Below are 18,884 nucleotides of genomic sequence, written 5' to 3'. Positions count from 1 at the left end.
ATATAATGCTCATAGAAGTCAGGCATAAAAGTCTAAAAAATATGAGAATAGAAAATTAAGCTAATGAATTTTGGCCCGACAAATCCAAATTAATGTAAAAATTATACCTCCTGCATAACAAAAAAATATATTTGAAAGTTCAAACAACATATTCAATTACGTAGTACTCACAATACAAAGTACTCCACTAATATTGATGTAAAGTGTACTTCTCAAAATAAGTGAATATTTATCTTAGTTAAAAAGTACTAATCTCATTTAGGATTTTACTAATATCCTAAACTCATGGTCACTTTGAGCTGATCATTGCTTTCAACTAAACTGAATTTCTTGGCACATCATTATACAGGATACAACTGTTACCAGTTACCACAACCATCACATCTTCACATTTCCTATTTTCATAACTAAAAAAAAGAATATTGCTTCCATTGTTACAATTTGAATAGTAGTAGTAGTATACAAAATGTGGTTCAAGTAGGTTACTTCAGCTGTAAGTGCAATCATCCTTCTTGAACCTGATAGGCTTGTTGCTCGTTGAATCGAGGATCAGTGGGCACGACACTCTTCTCCGGTGCATTGTCCTCACCAATTTCCCGACCAAATCGCCTTGCGTCCTCACTTCAAACTCCAACGTCAGTGGGACCTGAACTGCACCACCATCTTCAACTAACAGATTCGATGCAGCCCCGTATAAGGGGACTCGGGTTCCCTCTATGTGCACCACCACATTCTTGTGGCTTTTTCGGTGTTGATAGTATTTCTTCAGCTGCATCACAAACAGTAAATATAGTTGAGCATGTTAACATAACTACCAAAGTGTGAAGTGAAACAGAGGATGTTCCCAGATGCCTTACCTCCCCTGTTGCAACAACGACATCCGAGTATACGAGATTGACCGGTGTAGCAGCGACATGAATGCCGTAGAATGTTGCAGGATTGTACACACTGATCCTCAGGGAGCCGTTCACATTCAGCATCTTCGTTGGAACACCGGTGAAGTCTGCTCCCGAGCCCATGTACATGTTGCTGACCGTCAAGCTCTGCACACAGCATTCAGATTGTTAGAGCCAATTCACCTCAAGAATTTATGCAACAATCAATCTGTCTTACTGTTGTGGCAGAATATAACAATTGTGTAATCGAGACTAATAGAAACGTAAAGAGACACATAATTTACATGGTTCACCAACGTTGTGTTGACTACGTCCACCGGGCAGAAACGTAGATAATCAGATTGTTTTCAGATCATAGATTTATGTGACCTACTTCTATATCAATAGGTACATGGACGACGGGCTCGGCCCAATATAACAATTAGGGCGCGTTCAGCTAGCGGCAAACTATAAAGATTACTATATACATCTGTAATTAATCAAACTAGACAAACTCTGTTGATCAAATCACAACTACAAAACCAACAAGGTTAAATACATGACAATTTCTCAATTTAACATAAATCCCCAAATTGAAAAACGAGCAAAAGCTTACCCTGACAGAAACCTCGGTCTTGAAGGGCCTCCCGGCGCCCCAGATGATCAAACAGAAGACGGTAAACAGCACAACGAAGCCGAATAACGCGAGCAACACCTGGCAGCGGCGCGTGCAGGCCTTGTCATCGTCGTAATTCCCTTCCTCGACAATGACATTGCACTCGGGCCAGCCCTTGTCGTTGGGCTTGGTGCCCTTGCGGGCAGACGAGGAGCGGAAAATGCCGGAGAATCGGCTGGCGGAGGAGTTGCGGGAGTGGCGGCCGAAGTGGGGGTGGGTGGGGGACTCCATGGGGCTCGTGAAATTGGGGGTCGCGTGCATGGACGACGACGGGCTCTGCACGTAGTACGCCGGCCTCTTCGGAGATCGCGATGGCGACGACGGAGCTAAGCTTGCTAGATCGGATTCTGATTTTGTGTGCAGCATTCTGCAATCTGCAATCTGCAATTCCTTTGTTTCCGAGAAGTGTGTGTCAGTTCAATTGCGATCGCAGTTGAGGTTTAAATCAGTCGAGAGGATTAACTGGTGAGATTGGATTAGTCGGAATTGGGGAAATGGTTTTGAACGCTTAAACCCTAATTATAAAAAAAAGCACAATTCTGTTGGATTAAACCGCAAAATTGAGAATTTGAGCGTTCAACTGAGAGAGAGAGAGGAATGAATCAACAGAAGCGTGTATTCAATTTGAAGAAGAAGAAGAAGAGTAGAAAGGAATGGAAGAAGCAGAGAGTGAAGAGTGCGGGTAGTATATGTGTGCATGGCAGCAAGCAGAGATGGAAAGTGGTGTGGTTTTTATATGGGGAAGAAAGAGGGGGCTCCGAGGCTGAGCCTGGATCCGGGCCTAAGCGATTTGCTTGGAAATGAGTGTCGGCAGAAAAGAGTCGCTCTCGCAAAGTGGGGCCCTCATGCATGGTTTGATTTAGCTGGTTTATGTTTCAACAGCAATAATACGAGACAAGCTCAATCCCATCTCATTTTATCGTCTACTAGTAATAGATTTACGACACTCTTAGTTTGGAGGATGATTTAGCACTAGAAATAATGTCTCCTTCCACTCCGTGCGACTAATTTTCTTATACGGACGTAAAATTGTTATGTTGCCCTTTTTATTTTGGTCCCAACGTTATCTTGAAGACCGAAAAAATAGTCATATCCGTCCTAAACCAAGCTAGTAATATACATTCTGCCCTCTCCATTTCCAAATTCTGAATCTGTTTCCCAATCTCAGCATCGAACAATAATGTTCAAAATTAGTATAATTCACATCACGTAAGACATGGGCGAATGTACATGGAGGAGTGGTGGGGCATTTGCCCCTCCTCAAAAGGTTACTTCAATGGCATTTTTTAAAAAATTTTAAAAATTTATTTAAATTCTCTTTTAAATGCCCCTTCTCCCTACTACAAAATATGTTTATAAATATATTTTTGCCCCTCCTCGCGTTGAATCCTGGCTACGCCCCTGACGTAAGACTATATTATTCCGATCATAACTCCATGAAGCTCTTACTACTCTATGGAGTACTAATGTATACTAAATTTAACGCCTACTTTCAAATTTTGATTCTAAATTTAAATTAATTTCACTTTCAAATGAAACTACTCGTTTTTTACTCGTTTTTCTATGTGAAAAAGAAAAAGAATTGGACATAACAATAAATGAGATAGTAGAAAAATTCATGATTGCATCTTCCTTTTCTACGCACTATATGTATTCTTTGCTTATATTTTTCTCTGTATAAATTCAATTTTGCTAGCTGGCATAACATATGTCTTGTCATATCGTTATTACGAATTTATTGTGTTTAGTTTATAAAAAATAATAATAACTCACGAAGTAAGTGTAGTTATCACCTTTGTTGTTTTATTACGACCTTCGATTGTAGACCACATCTTACAGTCCTACTACAATAAAATGAATGCATATAGTAATATAGTGGGGTGGATTTCAATAATTGAATTTTGGTGACGCAAAGCCATTTACGCCACTTTTACGTCCATATCACCTTAATTGTATTTTGACAATGTTTTTATTGTACCCCTTCTTTCTTTTTGTATGTTACTCCCACTTTTTAATTTTAATTTTAGATTGTAGATTTAGAATTAATTTTTTAGTATAATTAAATTAATATTTTAAATACGAGATCACTTAATAATGAAATATTTAATTAATATTAACCTAGTTATTACTTAAAATAAAAATAATTTAATTAGTTTGAGATGAGCCGAAATACTATTTACGTACACACATAGACACCATGTTGATATAAAGTGAATAAAAATATAATACTTGTACTAGAAAAATGAAGCACATTAATCTAGCTAGAATTAGAAGTGCGACAGTTTACTTCATATTATATATTTATATAATAACATAAATATATAAGATTAAATCAATAATTTTATGTTAATAAAACTTTTTAGCTTCCCTAAATTCTAAATCCTAAATAAATTCTTAAAAATACTAATTCTAAATCCTAAATAAATTCTTAAAAATACTAATTCTAAATCCTAAATAAATTCTTAAAAATACTTATAGCCCCTCTAAATTTACCTATGAAGAAACCCTCCACAGCATTCTTTTGTTTTTTTGTTCATTTATTCCTCCGACAGAATTTTGTTGTTTAGCTATCGACTGGATCTGGATGTCTATTAAAAAATATTTGTATTCAATAAAAGGCAACAAGATACTGTTACTCAAGATCAATGGCGGACGCAGGATTTTTTCCTTGGGGTGTCCAATCTCCTATTAACACGTAGGGTATTTTTTTATGTCGATGTAACCGAAAGTCGTGACATTATTAAGATACGAGGGAGGTGAGTAATGAGATAATTAAGTTGAATAATGATGTGTATATAAGCTGAACTTTTTTTGCATAATAGTAGTAGCAGAAAAATAAAAAATCATCACAGAAAATAGCTAAAAGAAATTTGAAATTGTCAATTATTCCAATAAAAGAATTTTTTGTGGGTAATGCAGTAAGAAATATAAAAAATATCTTAAAAATACTAGTAAAAATACATTTTAAAATATTTAAATGCCAACCAAGCTTGAAGAGAACCGCACCCTGGTTTTTATGATACTAGACTTGAATGCTTACCAATTGTGCTAGCAAGTGAATACATAAACATTATGCATAATAAAATATATATTATTGAAATTGTTGGGAGTTCCATGGGTCCCCCAAACCCCTTCTTATGTCCGCCACTGCTCAAGATGTTCAATTGGATCCGCTTTTCTGGGATTCGATCGTGGTATTAGTCCATAGCGAATTAACGATCAATGCTCCGGGAAGTTGAAAATAAGCATAGATTCGAAGGTTACTGAATAGGGAAACCTTTCAAACGGCTGATGTGATGACCAATTTTAATTTAAATATATTACATTCAATTACAGTTTGTTGATTCAACTTATGGAGTCATGGAAAATAGATTTTTTATTAGAGTTTATGAACAAATCGGCAAGGAAAATGTACATACAAAATATGATACTGAAGAATGCGACAAATGATTAATGATGGCCCAATCCAATTCAGCCCGTAATCAAAACAAAATTGAAGCCCAGTCTGTTTAGGAAATTTCGGCCCATTCACCATCCAACATGTTTGTTTCTATAAAAGTATGCACCTATAATGTCGACTTACCACAGATGGTGGATCTATATGACAAAAATTGTAGGGCCAAGACACAATGAACAAGATTGTCGCTGTGATCGGAAGGCGAATACGGTTGTCACTGACGACGAATGACAAATGAATAATGCAAGTCAACCCCAATTTAGATGGGTTTAGGTGGAGTTGTAATATCCTGTGATAGATAGTAGCTACAAAGATCGAATTTAATGAAATTTTCTAATTTTATATGCTGGGGTAGGATTAGTGCGCTTTTGTATAAGTCTAATATATCCTTGGAAGGTTCTAAAATGTTCGATTTAATAGATTGAATTAAATTATTTCAGTTGTAGATAGAGTTTAAATTAGATTTAATATGATTCTTAACTTATTTTTTATGATGAAAACTTATCTTAAGCTAATTCAATTTAAAAAAAGACCGAAGAACTATGTAAGAATGATCTGTAGTGTAGAATAAGATATTAAGAAAAGAAGAATGTGCAATCATGGTTGCCCAATAATTGGTGAGAGAATGAATTTTATATACTAAAATGCAAATATTGAAAAGACTAATCTAATATGACTTCGTCAATAACATCTTTATCATAGTTTTGTTTCTGGCTTCAATTTTCATGGACCAGTGGTACTATTTTTCTACCAATTAAAATTGAGATAATTGCAATTACAAATCAAAACCTAAATATCCAAGTGTTCTAAAATTTTTCCAACTCATTCGTTGATGATATTTGATGATTTTTTAAATCCATTGCTTAGATTATCCTCTAATATTGTCCATTTTATTATTAAACGTCACAAATTGTAACTCAAGACTATGAAATATGTTATCGCGTAGTCGTATTTATTTTATTTTAAAACCTCAATAAAAATCTTGTTTTTAATTTTCTACTTTATTTACATTTAATAATACATAGACAAAACATACAACAAGAACTCAGTATTGTTTTCCTCATTTCCAATTCCACTTACCGGTAAAAAAAAACTAACTTAAGATACAATTGGTTTGATTGCTTAAGATTAATTTTTTTTTTCAGAGATTACTCAAAATTAAGCTGACCCGAGATTATTGTCCCAAGGCCGTATTCACAAAATCGAACAATACTCATGAAACTCATTCTTATTTAATCCAAAGAGAACACCATCTTAACTAACTTTGTGCTTTTTATAAGATTTTCTGAAGTCACATTTCCACACCTATAGTCTTCAACCAAGACTTGTTTCATTAGAAGACTTGGCAGTTGCCAAATTTGTCTTTCTCACTCTAGTCATCTTCAGCTAGTCTTTCAAAAACTATGGCACTTGAGATAAATCAAACAAAAAGCAAGAAATATTTATATGAAGATGCTCTTGATCTTTCCAAAATAGTGGCAATAAAATAGAAATTAATAATTTTAAAAAAAGAGAGGTAGGATTGATTCAGGCCTCACCAGCTTTATCCCCAACATCGTTATCCTCTTTGATGGATGACGCCATAAAAGAGTGTCCCAGAATAGAATAAGCCAATAAAGTCCTTAAAGTGAGGAGAAAAAGGACATTAAAAATAATTGGGAAATGTGCCAAATCACTCCCATATCTCACACATATTTTAAATGCATTAATGCTTACAAGGCTTTGAGTAGATTATGATCAATCCTCCTGCAATCTCTTCTATAAAATCATCACTACTCTTCTTTTCTGCAACATAGAGAGAGAGAGAGAGTGAGAGAGATTCAACACCAATAAAAGAAAAGTGTTGTTGAAGAGGGATTTGAGTCTCGCAGGAAGATGTTGGAAGGGAAAGCTTTGATTGAGGACACAGATATGCCATTGAAGATGCAGATCCAGGCAATGGCCTCTGCTTCTCAGGCTTTGGATCTCTACGATGTTCTTGAATGCAAATCCATAGCTGCCCACATCAAGAAGGTCAGATATTTTTCTAATTTCTGTGTTTGGGTATTTCAAGATTCAGTTTTTTTTTTTTTTTTTTTATGTTGGGTGCTGAGGGCTGAGGGTCTGTTTGGTTGCAGGAGTTCGACAAGAAGTATGGGAGTGGATGGCAGTGTGTGGTGGGATCCAACTTTGGGTGTTTTTTCACTCACTCCAAAGGGAGCTTCATATATTTCACACTAGAGACTCTCAACTTCCTCATCTTCAAAGGCGCTTCCTAGTGGTAGAGAGAGACAGAGGGTGTTGTGGAATGTGTGTTAGGACTATAGGAAAGAAGACAGAGTGTTCATTTCCTTTTTTTTAAAAAACTTTTTTCTGCTGTTGAGGAACTCCTTTTGATGTTCCTCTTGTGCAGAAGTTTAGGCTGTAACAAAATATGATGTAATGATCTGGGCATGTTCATGGGAAGAAATTTGACTGAGGTTTGTATGATCAGAAAGGTCTTGAAGCTCTATAAATCATTATCTGGAAAATATTTGTGGAATGTTTTATCTAGAAGATGAATGCTGTGGATAAGCTCAACACTTGCAATCATCAGTCTCTTCTCTTGCATCCTATAACTCTATATTCCTATTCCTACCAACATCTTTTACATTGTGCACACATTGCACCACAACTCAACTAGTAAATGATGTGATTCCATATTCTGTTTTGCTGACACGAAAACACAACACAAAATGTTGACACTTGGCATCTAATTTGATTCCAAATCACCAATTGCTGTGACTGTGAGTGGGGGGAGTGGAAAACAAGACACACATCAATTCTCTCTGTAAAATACTAAGGTGAAATTTAGCACCCTAGCTAGTTTTTTGGAGCATTGATTAGAAAAATGACAAGAAGATTCTAGATCTAAGTGCCCATCCTAATTCCTAGCTACTACTAGTTTTTTGGAGCATGGATTAAAAAAATGACAACAAAATCTAGATTTAAGTGCCATTTTATGTCTGCAATAGAATAATGAACTCTGTTGTGGGAAATGGTAGTATAATATTTAGCTAGTCCCTAAAGCTTCACGTGGCACAACTAACTGTATTGTCAGAAGAAATCTTCAACAAATTTGTTTGGCAAACTTACTATTGTCTCTTTAAGGAAATGATTAATTATCCAAGATAACACCATGTTCAGCTGAATATGCAGGCCTTTAAATGAATTTTAAAAAATGTTTTAGTTTCAACAATGTCTGTTTTATCCTTTTAATTATAACACAAAATTTTTACTATCAAGTTCTGTCTAAAACTGCCACTATAAAGATGCCCAAAATCTATCATAATTTCGACATTTTTAGAATCTCGTGGAAGTGCATGTCAGAATTAACTAAGATGACAATGGGATGAAGTGATCTATCAGGTTTGATCTTAAACCATTAATTTTTTAAAAAGTTTTTGGTGTCAATGGAGTTCATAGCAAAACGATAGAAAAAGGTGGGTGGGGACCAAGTCAAGAAGATCATAGAATACTTGAAAATCAATAGTTGTTACAGTAGAAGCACATGAGGTAGCATAAAACAAATCCCCTCAATGTTGTGTTTTGGATGATGACAGAAGTAGTGAGTGTGACTAAAGAATCATACAACCTACTTAAATCAGTAGTAGTATGGACCGACCGACCTCCTATCATTATTGATCCAATCTTCACATCTTCAATCACCATTGAGTCCCGACCACATATACAATACGAACTAATAAACAGAATCATAATTTCCTTACATATTTCATGAACAAAAAACATGCATTTGTCTAATGTTAAGTGAGTTTAGCTGAAAGCCTGAAACCATACCTTATCAGCTGTGGTGCGACTCTTAGATGACAGGATTAAGCAACGGTTTGTTTGAAAAATGTGTTTCCAGGTGTCCAATGATGAGGTCCGCCAGTCTCTTGCGTGTTTCATATGTGCCAGCTGCGCAATGTGGTGAGAGGACTACATTGTCAAGCTGAGCTAATAGATCAGGAACCTCAGGTTCGTGTTCCAGCACATCTAGACCGGCTCCACCCAACCTGCCTTCAGCAAGGGCAGAGATCAACTCAGCTTGGTCAATGTGGGAGCCTCTTGCAATGTTTATGATAATCCCATCTCTACCTAACGCGTCCATGACACCACGGTTGACAATGTGGTGCGTTTCAGGCGTTAGTGCACACGACACAACAAGGATTTGGGAGTCCGAGGCCAGGTCAGTGACAGAAGCGTAGTAGTTGTATCGTGAATCTGGTTTTGGTGAACGAGAGTGGTATCCGATTCGACACCCAAAAGCTTCAGCTCTCTTAGCTATGGCTGAGCCAATCCTTCCCAATCCAATAATACCAACTGATTTCCCACTGAACTGATGAAATGTGAAGGAAACCGATACCAAGATTACTACTACTTCATTGATATAACACAATAATCATCATAAACATTTCCAAGAAAACTTCGAACACAAAAATGGCCGATTTACCACTAAAAATCATAACCAAAGTTTCAAAAACGCCTCATTTTCAAATCCAACCGCCTAAGCTGAACTCATTCGTGCAGTAATGAAAATATCATCTCAACATTGTAAAATCTCAAAGCCATCATTCTATTTGAAGCTTCAAAATTCATGCTTTGCTTTTCATTTACCACAAAAATCTCAATCAAGGTTAATTAAATTCCAGCCACTGTAAATAACAGAATTGATTTGTAGTACGAATGTGCAATAAGGGGAAAATTGGAGGAAAAAATAACACACGGAAAATAAAATCAAAATTCAAGCTAACCCTATTCCTAAAATCCCCAAATCCTATCGCAATAGCAATCGGAAAAAATCAAAAAAACAAAATTCACCTTCGAAGTCAGCTTGAAATCAGAATTCCTCCACTCGCCCCTCCTGACATACCGGTCCGCCGCACAAATCCGGCGCGAAGTAGCCAAAATCAGCAGAATCGCCATGTCCGCCACCTCATCCGTCGGGGCGTCGGGGGTGTAAGTTACCCTAATGCCCCTCGCTCGGCACCTATCCAGATCAATCTTATCGAGGCCGGAGCTGTGGCTGGACACGATCTCGAGGAGCGGAAGCGCGTCGATCATCTCGGCGTCGGGGCCCTGCACGCCGTTGCAGACCATCGCCCTGATCGAGCTGGAGTGCTCCCCGAGGAAATCGCGGCGGAGATGCGGCGGAGACTCCCAGAATTTGAAGAGGGCGTAGCGTTTGGAGAGCTCTTGCTGGATGTACGGCGACAGCGGCCGGAGTAGGAGAACGCCGATTGGATTTGAAGCAGTTTCCATTTTCACTCTGTTTGGCGGATTTCAGGAGGGCTGGGGAAAAATACCCAAATACCGGCCTTATCGTATCGAAAAAATATCGAAAATACCGAATTTTTGGTATACCGTGACTTTCGGTATGGTATGATACCTTACCGAAAGATTCCGGTAAGGTAACGGTATGAATTTTCAAATACCGCGGTATACCGCTGCATACCGAAATTCGGTATATACCGTAAATTAAAGTATATACCACAAAAATATAAACACAATTATATATAAAATATATTTTATATATTTTTTAATTATAAAATCTATTGTGAAATATATATAATTATGAATAAATTATATTTAATTTATTTTTAAAATTATAAATTATAAATAATATTTTAAAAATTTTAATTTTTTATTTTAATTGATGTTGAAAGTCAGGTATATTGCAAAAGTAAGGTATGCCGAACTTCGGTACGATATACCGAAAATGAGATACGGTATCGGTATGAAAATTTGTCATACCGAAAATAAGGTATACCGAAAACTTTGGTAAGGTAAAGGTATGACTTTTTCACATACCGTATTTACGGTAAAATATACGGTATGGTGGTTTCGGTAAGGTATACCTTATCTATCCACCCTTAGATTTCAGTTGGGTTTCGCGGGTTTTTGAGAGAGGGATGATTGGTTATGACTTGTGATATCTACAAATATAGATTAATACGAGTAATAATTTGACATCTAAAAAACTATGAAACAAAAATTATTTCTAGTTTATGTCTTATTTTTAAAAATTTAAAGAGCTATCACAATTTGTTGCATAACTTTAATTGTGCCATCTCATCAATTTATAAAAAAAATTACATATGAACAAGTCGGCAATCGTCAACGTCATTACATTAATACACATATTTTTGTTTTTTAGTTTCTTTCACTGGAATTATGTTTGTTCAATCATCAACGTCACAATATTGATAAACATACGTACTATTATTCCTCTACATCATTACGTCGGTATAGTATACATATGCATAACTGTTCATTCAAATTACCAAAATAAATTTTATACGTGTACATCAATTCAACATCGCATTTGCCTACAACTTTGAGTTAAACTTTGTAGTTTTACACAAAATTAACCCTAATTTCTATTCAAAATGTATATTCTTTATTTGAAAAGATAAGAATAAAATTTATTGATAGTAAAAAGAATTGAAAATGTGAAATTATTCAACAATGATGACTAAGGATGTTTTCGATTGAATTTTATGAGTTCACCCTTTCACTATGATATTGATATAAGTAGAGTAAATCTAAACCACAGGTGTTAACAAAGCTTTGCTGGAAAAGTGAGCTTCCAAATTTCCCAGAACAAGGTCAGCCATGACTTTCCGAGTTTCCTCGGTGGCACTTGCAACATGCGGTAACAGAACTACGTTTTCGAGACCAAACAGCTGCTCCGGCACCTTAGGCTCCTTTTCGAAGACATCAAGTCCAGCGCCACCCAGGCGGCCCTCCACAAGAGCTGACACCAGCTCGGGCTCATCAACATGGGGTCCCCTCCCGATGTTGATCAGGACTCCCTTTGGACCCAGAGCATCGAGTACCTCCCGATTCACAATGTGGGTTGTTTCTGGAGTCAGGGCACATGCTACCACTAGGATGTCGCTGTTTGATGCCAGTTCGACAACGCTGCCATAGTACGTGTAGTTGGTGTCAGCTTTCTTGGATCTTCCGTAGTAACTGATGGGGCAGTCGAATGCCTCTGCTCTCTCCGCAATTGCTAGCCCGATTCTGCCCAATCCTATGATGCCAACTCTTTTGCCGCTGAACTGCATCACAAAATGGACGAATTAAGAAGATGCGACTGTGAATCACCGTCAAAGACCAACACTCCACCAACAGAAGCAAGCCCAAAAAGGTAATGTGGTCCAATTGAATGATAAAGCCCAAAACGACACTAATTCGCAAGACTAATGCGTGTCTTTCACCTAAATGCTTGAAGCAGTTCTGCATGAAGCATCGCCTACTAATGAAGAAGCTCAATAAAAACTTACAAAGTACCAACAAAGGATTGCACCAAGTCTCATTCTACTTCATCAGTAAACAGAGCATGCAACGGGATATAGTCACGACCTCCATCCAATGCATAGAGAGAGTTTTGGGGCAATGCATTGTACCGGTTATGGATACCTAGACTCGAATATGGAATGATATGCAGATGAATAGCAACCAAGGAAGCACATAACTATGTTCTCACATAACAAGAGCTCAAGAAGGACACATAGGTTTCTCCTACTTCACCCTATGCAAAGAAGAATGGAAGATATGAAATGATTCATCCAAAAAATTGTCAAAATCCATATAAGAATCAAACATCGTTCTTCAGAATTGAAAATCTTCATATAAACCAAAATCAGCATCTTTACCCCAAGCAGTAACAACAAGCAAACAAGCTAAGAAAGTATTACTCTCACACAAATCATTAATCATCAACATTATATGAAGAAAACTGCTCTCAATCCCTAATGAAAGTGTAATCTAGGATATGCATATAATCGATCATCAAATTCCAATTATGCATCAAATTAACAAAATTCTAAACTTCAACAGCATCAAAAGCAAGATAAATTAGGGGAAAGCAATATACCTTAGTAGTCAACCTGAAGTCGCCCAATTTCCAAGCCCCACTCCTCACATACTTGTCGCACTGGCAAATCCGGCGAAGAACAGCCAGCATCAACCCGATCGCGAGATCCGCCACGTCATCCGTCAACACGTCGGGCGTGTTGGTAACCCTAACCGCCTTCTCCTTACACCTGTCCAAGTCGATTTTATCCAATCCCACGCTGAAGCTCGAGACTATCTCCAATTTCGGCAGCGCGTCGATCAGGTCGGCGCTAGCGCCGGCGCCGGAGCTCCCGACCACCGCGCGGATGGAGTCGGCGTGCTGCGCGAGGAATTCGGCCTGATTCGGCTGGGTCCAGTAGCGGAAGAGCTTGAAGCGCTTGTCGAGCTCTTGCTCCAAGTAGCTGTTCATGGGGCCCATCATCAGAACGCCGATCGCATCCATTTTCGCGGCGGCGGAGGAGGAGGGAGATGGTGTTTGAGTGGTGGTTGAAGATTGCAGGATCGATTGGTTTATGTAGAGATGGCAGCACGTGGAAATGCGGGTCGGGTTGTGAGTCAAAGGGTTATTAAACCTTTTTGAATAAATAAACCATTATTTGACCTTCACATTGTTAATCAAGGGTTATTGGTTTTTTTTTTAAGAAAAGCAGAAAGAGCCCGATTACATACTAAAGAAGATAAGAAACACCTAATCTATCATATATCAACCAAATACTAAGACTTAAGGGAGGGGATTCTAAAATATGGACACTTTTATAAAAGTTATATGCGTAATGTGACAGAAAGTCAACAGCGAAATTTCCTTCCCTGTGCACGTGACGGAGCACTACTGAGTCAAACACATGTAACAAACTCTGCACTTTTCGTACTTTGATTAGTGCATTGGTTAAATTGGTTTGATTACACGTATTTATACTCCAAGAAATCATTGGTGATTCTAATATCGAGAATTATATTTAACGGTGCACCTTTTTATGATAAATTCGAGGGTAAAACATAGTAAAAAATACAAGCGACATAACTAATATGTTTATTACTACTACAATATAGTAGTAGTAGTAGTTAAAAACTAAAATACTCCATTAGCCTAAATTGAATTTCCTTTTGAATCGAGTCAATGATCACATGTATAATTGCACTTTATATAGTTGATGGAGTACTTATTTCTGATTTTGGGTTGGTGATGAAGAATTTTGGGTTAGGTGGCCAACAACCAAAATGTTATACCACTCGTAGTTGTATTCATTTTTTTATTTGAATTTTATGATAGTTGAAATGGATTTTGAAAACAAAACGTAAGTGTTTCTTTCTTTGACGTAGTCAATTTTGTACACTTCATAAAACCGAAGCATCGATAATTACAAATCATTAAACAAATTATTTGGAAATGAACAAATTAACAAATGTACCCTGTTGTTCGATTTTTTAAGACCACTTTTTGAGATGTGACTCCAACATGTATCGTTTTACTTTTTATGCCACATGAAATATTTTGTCATGGTTTGAATTTCAGATTCCAATAATTTGATATTTTGATTTTTTTTGCTTGGTCTCAAACAGTAGTAATTCGTTTATTTTATGTTGTATTCATTTCAAGAACCAATTATTTAGTGTACAAACGGAGTACTATATTTTTGTATGTGTGTGTAATAATTTGGCACGTGGGCATTAATTAACGAGATTAAACATACACACACAAAAATATATACCAAAAGCAACATTCATTTATAGCAAAATACATAGTCATTTAACTAGATAACTAAAAAAGAATACGACTTAACTTCATTGGAATTGATCACGAGTGTAATAGATAAACATTCGAAATTGGTTAGGATTAAATTATTAAAAGAATTGAGAAAAGATAAATTATTCCACATTTCATTACCAATTGAATGAAACAATTCCCCAAATGTGAGATCATCCTTTGCACTACTATTAGCAGAGCTAAAATCTAAACCACAGGTGTTAACAAAGCTTTGCTGGAAAAATGAGCTTCCAAATTTCCCAGAACAAGGTCAGCCATGGCTCTACGCGTTTCCTCGGTGCCACTCCCAACATGCGGCAACATGACTACGTTATCGAGCCCAACAAGTATGCATCTTAATGTAGAGAACAATAAAACTATTATGTAACATAGAGGTCATCGCTAGTTATAGTTTTTAGATTATTTTATAAAATTAGGATTTGAAAAATACGGAGATCATTTTTAGACCATTTTTCGTAAAATGACCTAAAAACTAGCTAACAATGACCTCCAAATAAAATAGGTCATTATAAAACAACACATAACTACATAAAATCAATATCATTTTAGTCATTATTAGATTCTAAAATGAAGTAGGTCATTTATTTTCTATGTTGAAGTAACAATGAATTTAGTGGTTCATATAATAAACTATTTCTATTTAGTTTTGAGTTATATGTTATATATATATGGAGTATAATAGTAGCCATCCAAACACAACCAATTTTTGATATGTGTGTGTATTTTGGCATATTGGTGTTGGTGGCTAATGCATGAATGAGATAAACACACACACACACAAAACATACCAAAAACAACATCAAGAAAACCATTCTCCATCATTCCCACAAAATTTCATGTTTCACAAAAAAAACCCTATTTTTGTAGAAAAAAACAAATCTTCACATTGTTTGGGAAGGAGAAATCATCATCAACAAAATCACATGGATGAATTCATTGATTCGAAATTGAGGCTAGAGATTTATACATAAAATGGTAAGAGCAATGGAGGAGGGAGCAGAAGATCAGGAAAGTTCGAGATCATCGAAGCTAGGGCGGTTCAGGGGCATGCTTGAGAGCGGAGCCAGCAAATTCCGCCGCAGCCTCAACGAAAACAACGGAACAATCTCAGTCTTGCCTTCCGACGACGAAATCCCCGCCGCCTCCGCCTCTTTGCCCGAAGAACCTCCGCCCCCGGTCCAGGTCCGCCCCAAGCTCGGCGGCATTCTCAGCCGGACCGAGAACGTCAAGCCGACCCGGGCCGGCAGCACCGATGCCGCCCCGGCCTCTGCCCCGGCCACCGCCCCCGCGGCGACCCCTCCCCCGACGGTGACCCCTCCCTCTACACCCGCCGCCGCTAAAGCGGCTCCCCCGCCTAGCCCGCCCCCGCCCGTCAGGAAGAAGCCTACAGGCAAGAACATAGCCACCTTTTTCGATTCGTTGAATCGAAAAAATTATCCTGCACGAAATGTCATCTTTTAACTAAATAAAAGATGATGCAATAATGTCATCACCTTTTTCAATTTGTTGCAAAATTAACACCCTAATTTTATTTTATTTTTGGTAACCAAAAATTGGTATTTAGAGCATAATAGTTATTGAATTGAAAATATGCATGTAACGCCAACTTTTAATAAAATATATAAACGATAGTGATGTTTTTGTAACACGTTAGAGAACAATGTTTTCTATTTCGAGTGTCTACAAAAATTAGTCTCATTTTTCAAAACAGATACTCTTATTTTATTCACTTTTTCTCGTTCTCTCTCTTACTTTACTAATTGGTTTTCATAGATATGGATATGATGAAGGAGAAGTTTGCCAAGTTGCTACTCGGCGAGGACATGTCCGGTAGGGGGAAAGGAGTTTCATCTGCGTTGGCATTGTCGAATGCAATCACAAACTTAGCAGGTCAAATTGAATAATCAGAAGGAAAATTTTCTTTAAAATTTCTTGGTGATCTCTTCAATAAAACTATGAGAGAATGCAGCTTCTGCATACGGAGAAATGAAGAAATTGGAGCCTATGGCGCCGGATACAAAAGTGAAGTGGAAGAAGGAGATAGACTGGCTGCTCTCTGTCACAGATTCCATCGTTGAATTCGTTGCTGTCAAACAAAAGAACAAGGATGGGAGCACCTTTGATGTAATCTCTCTCTTTTGAAATCGAGTAGATTTAATGATCCGTGTGTGCTTGTGTTTGCTTAGTGGTGAAATGGTTAATGCTCGAGGTCAAATGTCTCAAGTTCAATTTCTTCAAAATTTGTCTATTTACCCATAAAAAGTAGAGTTAATGATCTCTTTTCAAATTTGATAAATGGTGGTGTATTTTATTATAGTTCTATGAGACATGATCCGGCTCGGGTATTGACACAATGAATAGATCTGTCATTTTATTGAAATTTCTCTTTTAATTCGAATCATGGTGTAACGTGTATCCTCCCTTTTGCAGGTGATGGCGACGAGACAGAGAAACGACCTTCAGGCGAACATTCCGGCGCTGCGGAAGCTCGACACAATGCTTCTTGTTAAGACCCCATCTTCTCCACCTTTTTTCTCATTTCCTCACTAGGGTTTTTTAACTCACTATGGATGCATGGGCAGGATTGTCTGGACAACTTCAAGGAGCCACACGAGTTCTACTACGGATCAAAGGACGACGACAAGGGCGAAAAGACCCAACGAAGCGACGACAAATGGTGGATCCCCGTGCCTAAGGTGCCCCCCAACGGGCTGTCCGATAGCAACAGAAAATGGCTGCAGTATCAGAAGGACTCAGTGAATCAAGTCCTCAAAGCAGCCATGGCCATCAATGCGCAGGTCCTCACTGAAATGGAAATCCCGGATGCCTACATTGATGCTCTCCCTAAGGTACGTATGAGGCGGCCCGTTCATTCTTGATTCGTTTATGCAAGAATAACCGAACAAAGAGAGAATATTACAAAAAAAAAAAAAAAAACTAATTTCTTAAACATAATTTATTATATGTGAATTCTAGTCATTATGAGACTGTGACTTTTTCAGCTTTGACGGCTATAATTGTACCAGACTTAAGTCATTATGAGACTTGACTTTTTCAGCTTTGTCGGCTATAACTGTACCAGACTTATATATGTGTGTGTGTGATCATAGAATGGGAGAGTAAGTCTTGGAGACTCAATCTACAAGATGATCCAAGAGGACTTCTTCGATCCAGACAACTTGTTGTCGTCGTTGGACTTAACGTCTGAGCACAAGATCGTCGAGCTCAAGAACAAGATTGAGGCGTCCGTCGTGATATGGAAGAGGAAGATCAACTCTAAAGACACCAAGGCCCCGTGGGGATCTGCTGTGAGCGTGGAGAAGAGGGAACTTCTCGAAGATAGAGCCGAAACCGTTCTACTCATCCTCAAGCATCGCTTCCCGGGCACCCCTCAATCCGATCTCGACATAAGCAAAATCGAGTCCAACAGAGTAAGAAAGTGACTCAACTAGGGTTTTACCAGCTGACCTGCGCTTCATTGTCTAAGAAAGTGTCTGAATTATGACTAGGGTTTTACCAACCGGACAACGCTTTATTGTCTAAGAAAGTGTCTGAATTATCACTAGGGTTTTACCAACTGGCCCGCGCTTCATTGTTTAAGAAAGTGTCTGAATTATGATCACTAGGGTTTTACCAACTGGCCCGCGCTTCATTGTTTAAGAAAGTGTCTGAATTATGATCACTAGGGTTTTTCTCAGAGAGTTGCGTGATTGTTGTAGGATGTGGGGTACGCGATTCTTGAGAGCTACTCAAGGATCTTGGAGACGTTGGCGTTCACCGTATTGTCTAGAATCGAAGACGTGATGAGCGCGGACGCTCAGGCGAAGGGCTCGGCCAATATAGAGAAGACGAAGTCCATAAAGGAGGAGACAGACTCAAAGCCGCTGGTGGATGGCACGGAGACGAACACGGAGCAGCAGGGCGAGGCGGACGGGAAGAAGGCCAACGACGAGAATTAATGCAGAGGCGAAGAACGCCCCGATCAAGAAGCTCTCCTACACTGAGAGGCTAGATGGCTCCAGAAAAGCCCCACGGCGCGACACTAGCTAACATGATATATGTGTGTGGAAATGTTAAAAATCATAGATAGTTTATCAAGTTTTTATTTGAAAAAATGTTGTGCTTTGCTAATTAACAGCAAACAGCGGTAGATTTGATTGGTTTGTAGTATTAAAACACCATTCTCTGTTCTGATTTGTACTAAAATAGTAACTCAACATTTGATGAAGA

The 18,884-nt window shown here is 37.9% G+C and overlaps 4 protein-coding genes and 1 pseudogene across 6 annotated transcripts; 2 read left to right on the top strand and 3 right to left on the bottom strand.

Moving 5' to 3' along the window:
- Window positions 1–306: 306 nt before the first annotated feature.
- Window positions 307–2,247, bottom strand: LOC148923467 (uncharacterized). The gene is made up of 3 exons (XM_089060341.1): window positions 1,492–2,247; window positions 858–1,043; window positions 307–769 (listed from the first exon to the last, which is right to left on the bottom strand). Exons 1-3 carry the CDS (start codon window positions 1,915–1,917, stop codon window positions 488–490), a joined length of 894 nt encoding a protein of 297 aa, XP_088916467.1. The 5' UTR covers window positions 1,918–2,247; the 3' UTR covers window positions 307–487.
- Window positions 2,248–6,424: 4,177 nt separating this feature from the next.
- On the bottom strand, window positions 6,425–10,327 carry LOC148923466 (glyoxylate/hydroxypyruvate/pyruvate reductase 2KGR-like). 2 transcript variants are annotated; one of them, XR_016132794.1, is made up of 4 exons: window positions 9,848–10,326; window positions 8,825–9,365; window positions 6,725–6,793; window positions 6,425–6,629 (listed from the first exon to the last, which is right to left on the bottom strand). XR_016132794.1 is itself a non-coding variant. In XM_089061144.1 (2 exons), the coding sequence occupies exons 1-2, from the start codon at window positions 10,286–10,288 to the stop codon at window positions 8,847–8,849; spliced, it is 960 nt and encodes a 319-aa protein (XP_088917270.1). In that variant the 5' UTR covers window positions 10,289–10,327; the 3' UTR covers window positions 8,825–8,846. The 2 variants fall into 2 exon arrangements, 1 of the variants encoding a protein (XP_088917270.1); XM_089061144.1 differs by lacking the exons at window positions 6,425–6,629; window positions 6,725–6,793 and having other exon boundaries at window positions 9,848–10,327.
- LOC125207202 (dynein light chain 1, cytoplasmic-like) lies at window positions 6,884–7,518 on the top strand. The gene is made up of 2 exons (XM_048106446.2): window positions 6,884–7,021; window positions 7,126–7,518. Exons 1-2 carry the CDS (start codon window positions 6,884–6,886, stop codon window positions 7,264–7,266), a joined length of 279 nt encoding a protein of 92 aa, XP_047962403.1. The 3' UTR covers window positions 7,267–7,518.
- A 1,168-nt stretch (window positions 10,328–11,495) lies between the features above and the next one.
- LOC148923465 (hydroxyphenylpyruvate reductase) lies at window positions 11,496–13,385 on the bottom strand. Its single transcript, XM_089061295.1, has 2 exons — window positions 12,909–13,385; window positions 11,496–12,090 (listed from the first exon to the last, which is right to left on the bottom strand). The coding sequence occupies exons 1-2, from the start codon at window positions 13,329–13,331 to the stop codon at window positions 11,572–11,574; spliced, it is 942 nt and encodes a 313-aa protein (XP_088917421.1). The 5' UTR covers window positions 13,332–13,385; the 3' UTR covers window positions 11,496–11,571.
- A 2,241-nt stretch (window positions 13,386–15,626) lies between these two features.
- On the top strand, window positions 15,627–18,882 carry LOC148923464 (rop guanine nucleotide exchange factor 12-like; annotated as a pseudogene). Its single transcript, XR_016132452.1, has 7 exons — window positions 15,627–16,044; window positions 16,428–16,544; window positions 16,624–16,778; window positions 17,085–17,159; window positions 17,237–17,503; window positions 17,765–18,085; window positions 18,374–18,882. The product of XR_016132452.1 is annotated as a rop guanine nucleotide exchange factor 12-like (transcript).
- Window positions 18,883–18,884: the final 2 nt, after the last annotated feature.

Source organism: Salvia hispanica, chromosome 6 (genome assembly GCF_029641045.1).
Source record: "Salvia hispanica isolate PSC_SH4W2 chromosome 6, Shi_PSC_v1, whole genome shotgun sequence".
NCBI classification, from domain to species: domain Eukaryota; kingdom Viridiplantae; phylum Streptophyta; class Magnoliopsida; order Lamiales; family Lamiaceae; genus Salvia; species Salvia hispanica.
This window is presented reverse-complemented; position numbering and strand designations above follow the sequence as displayed.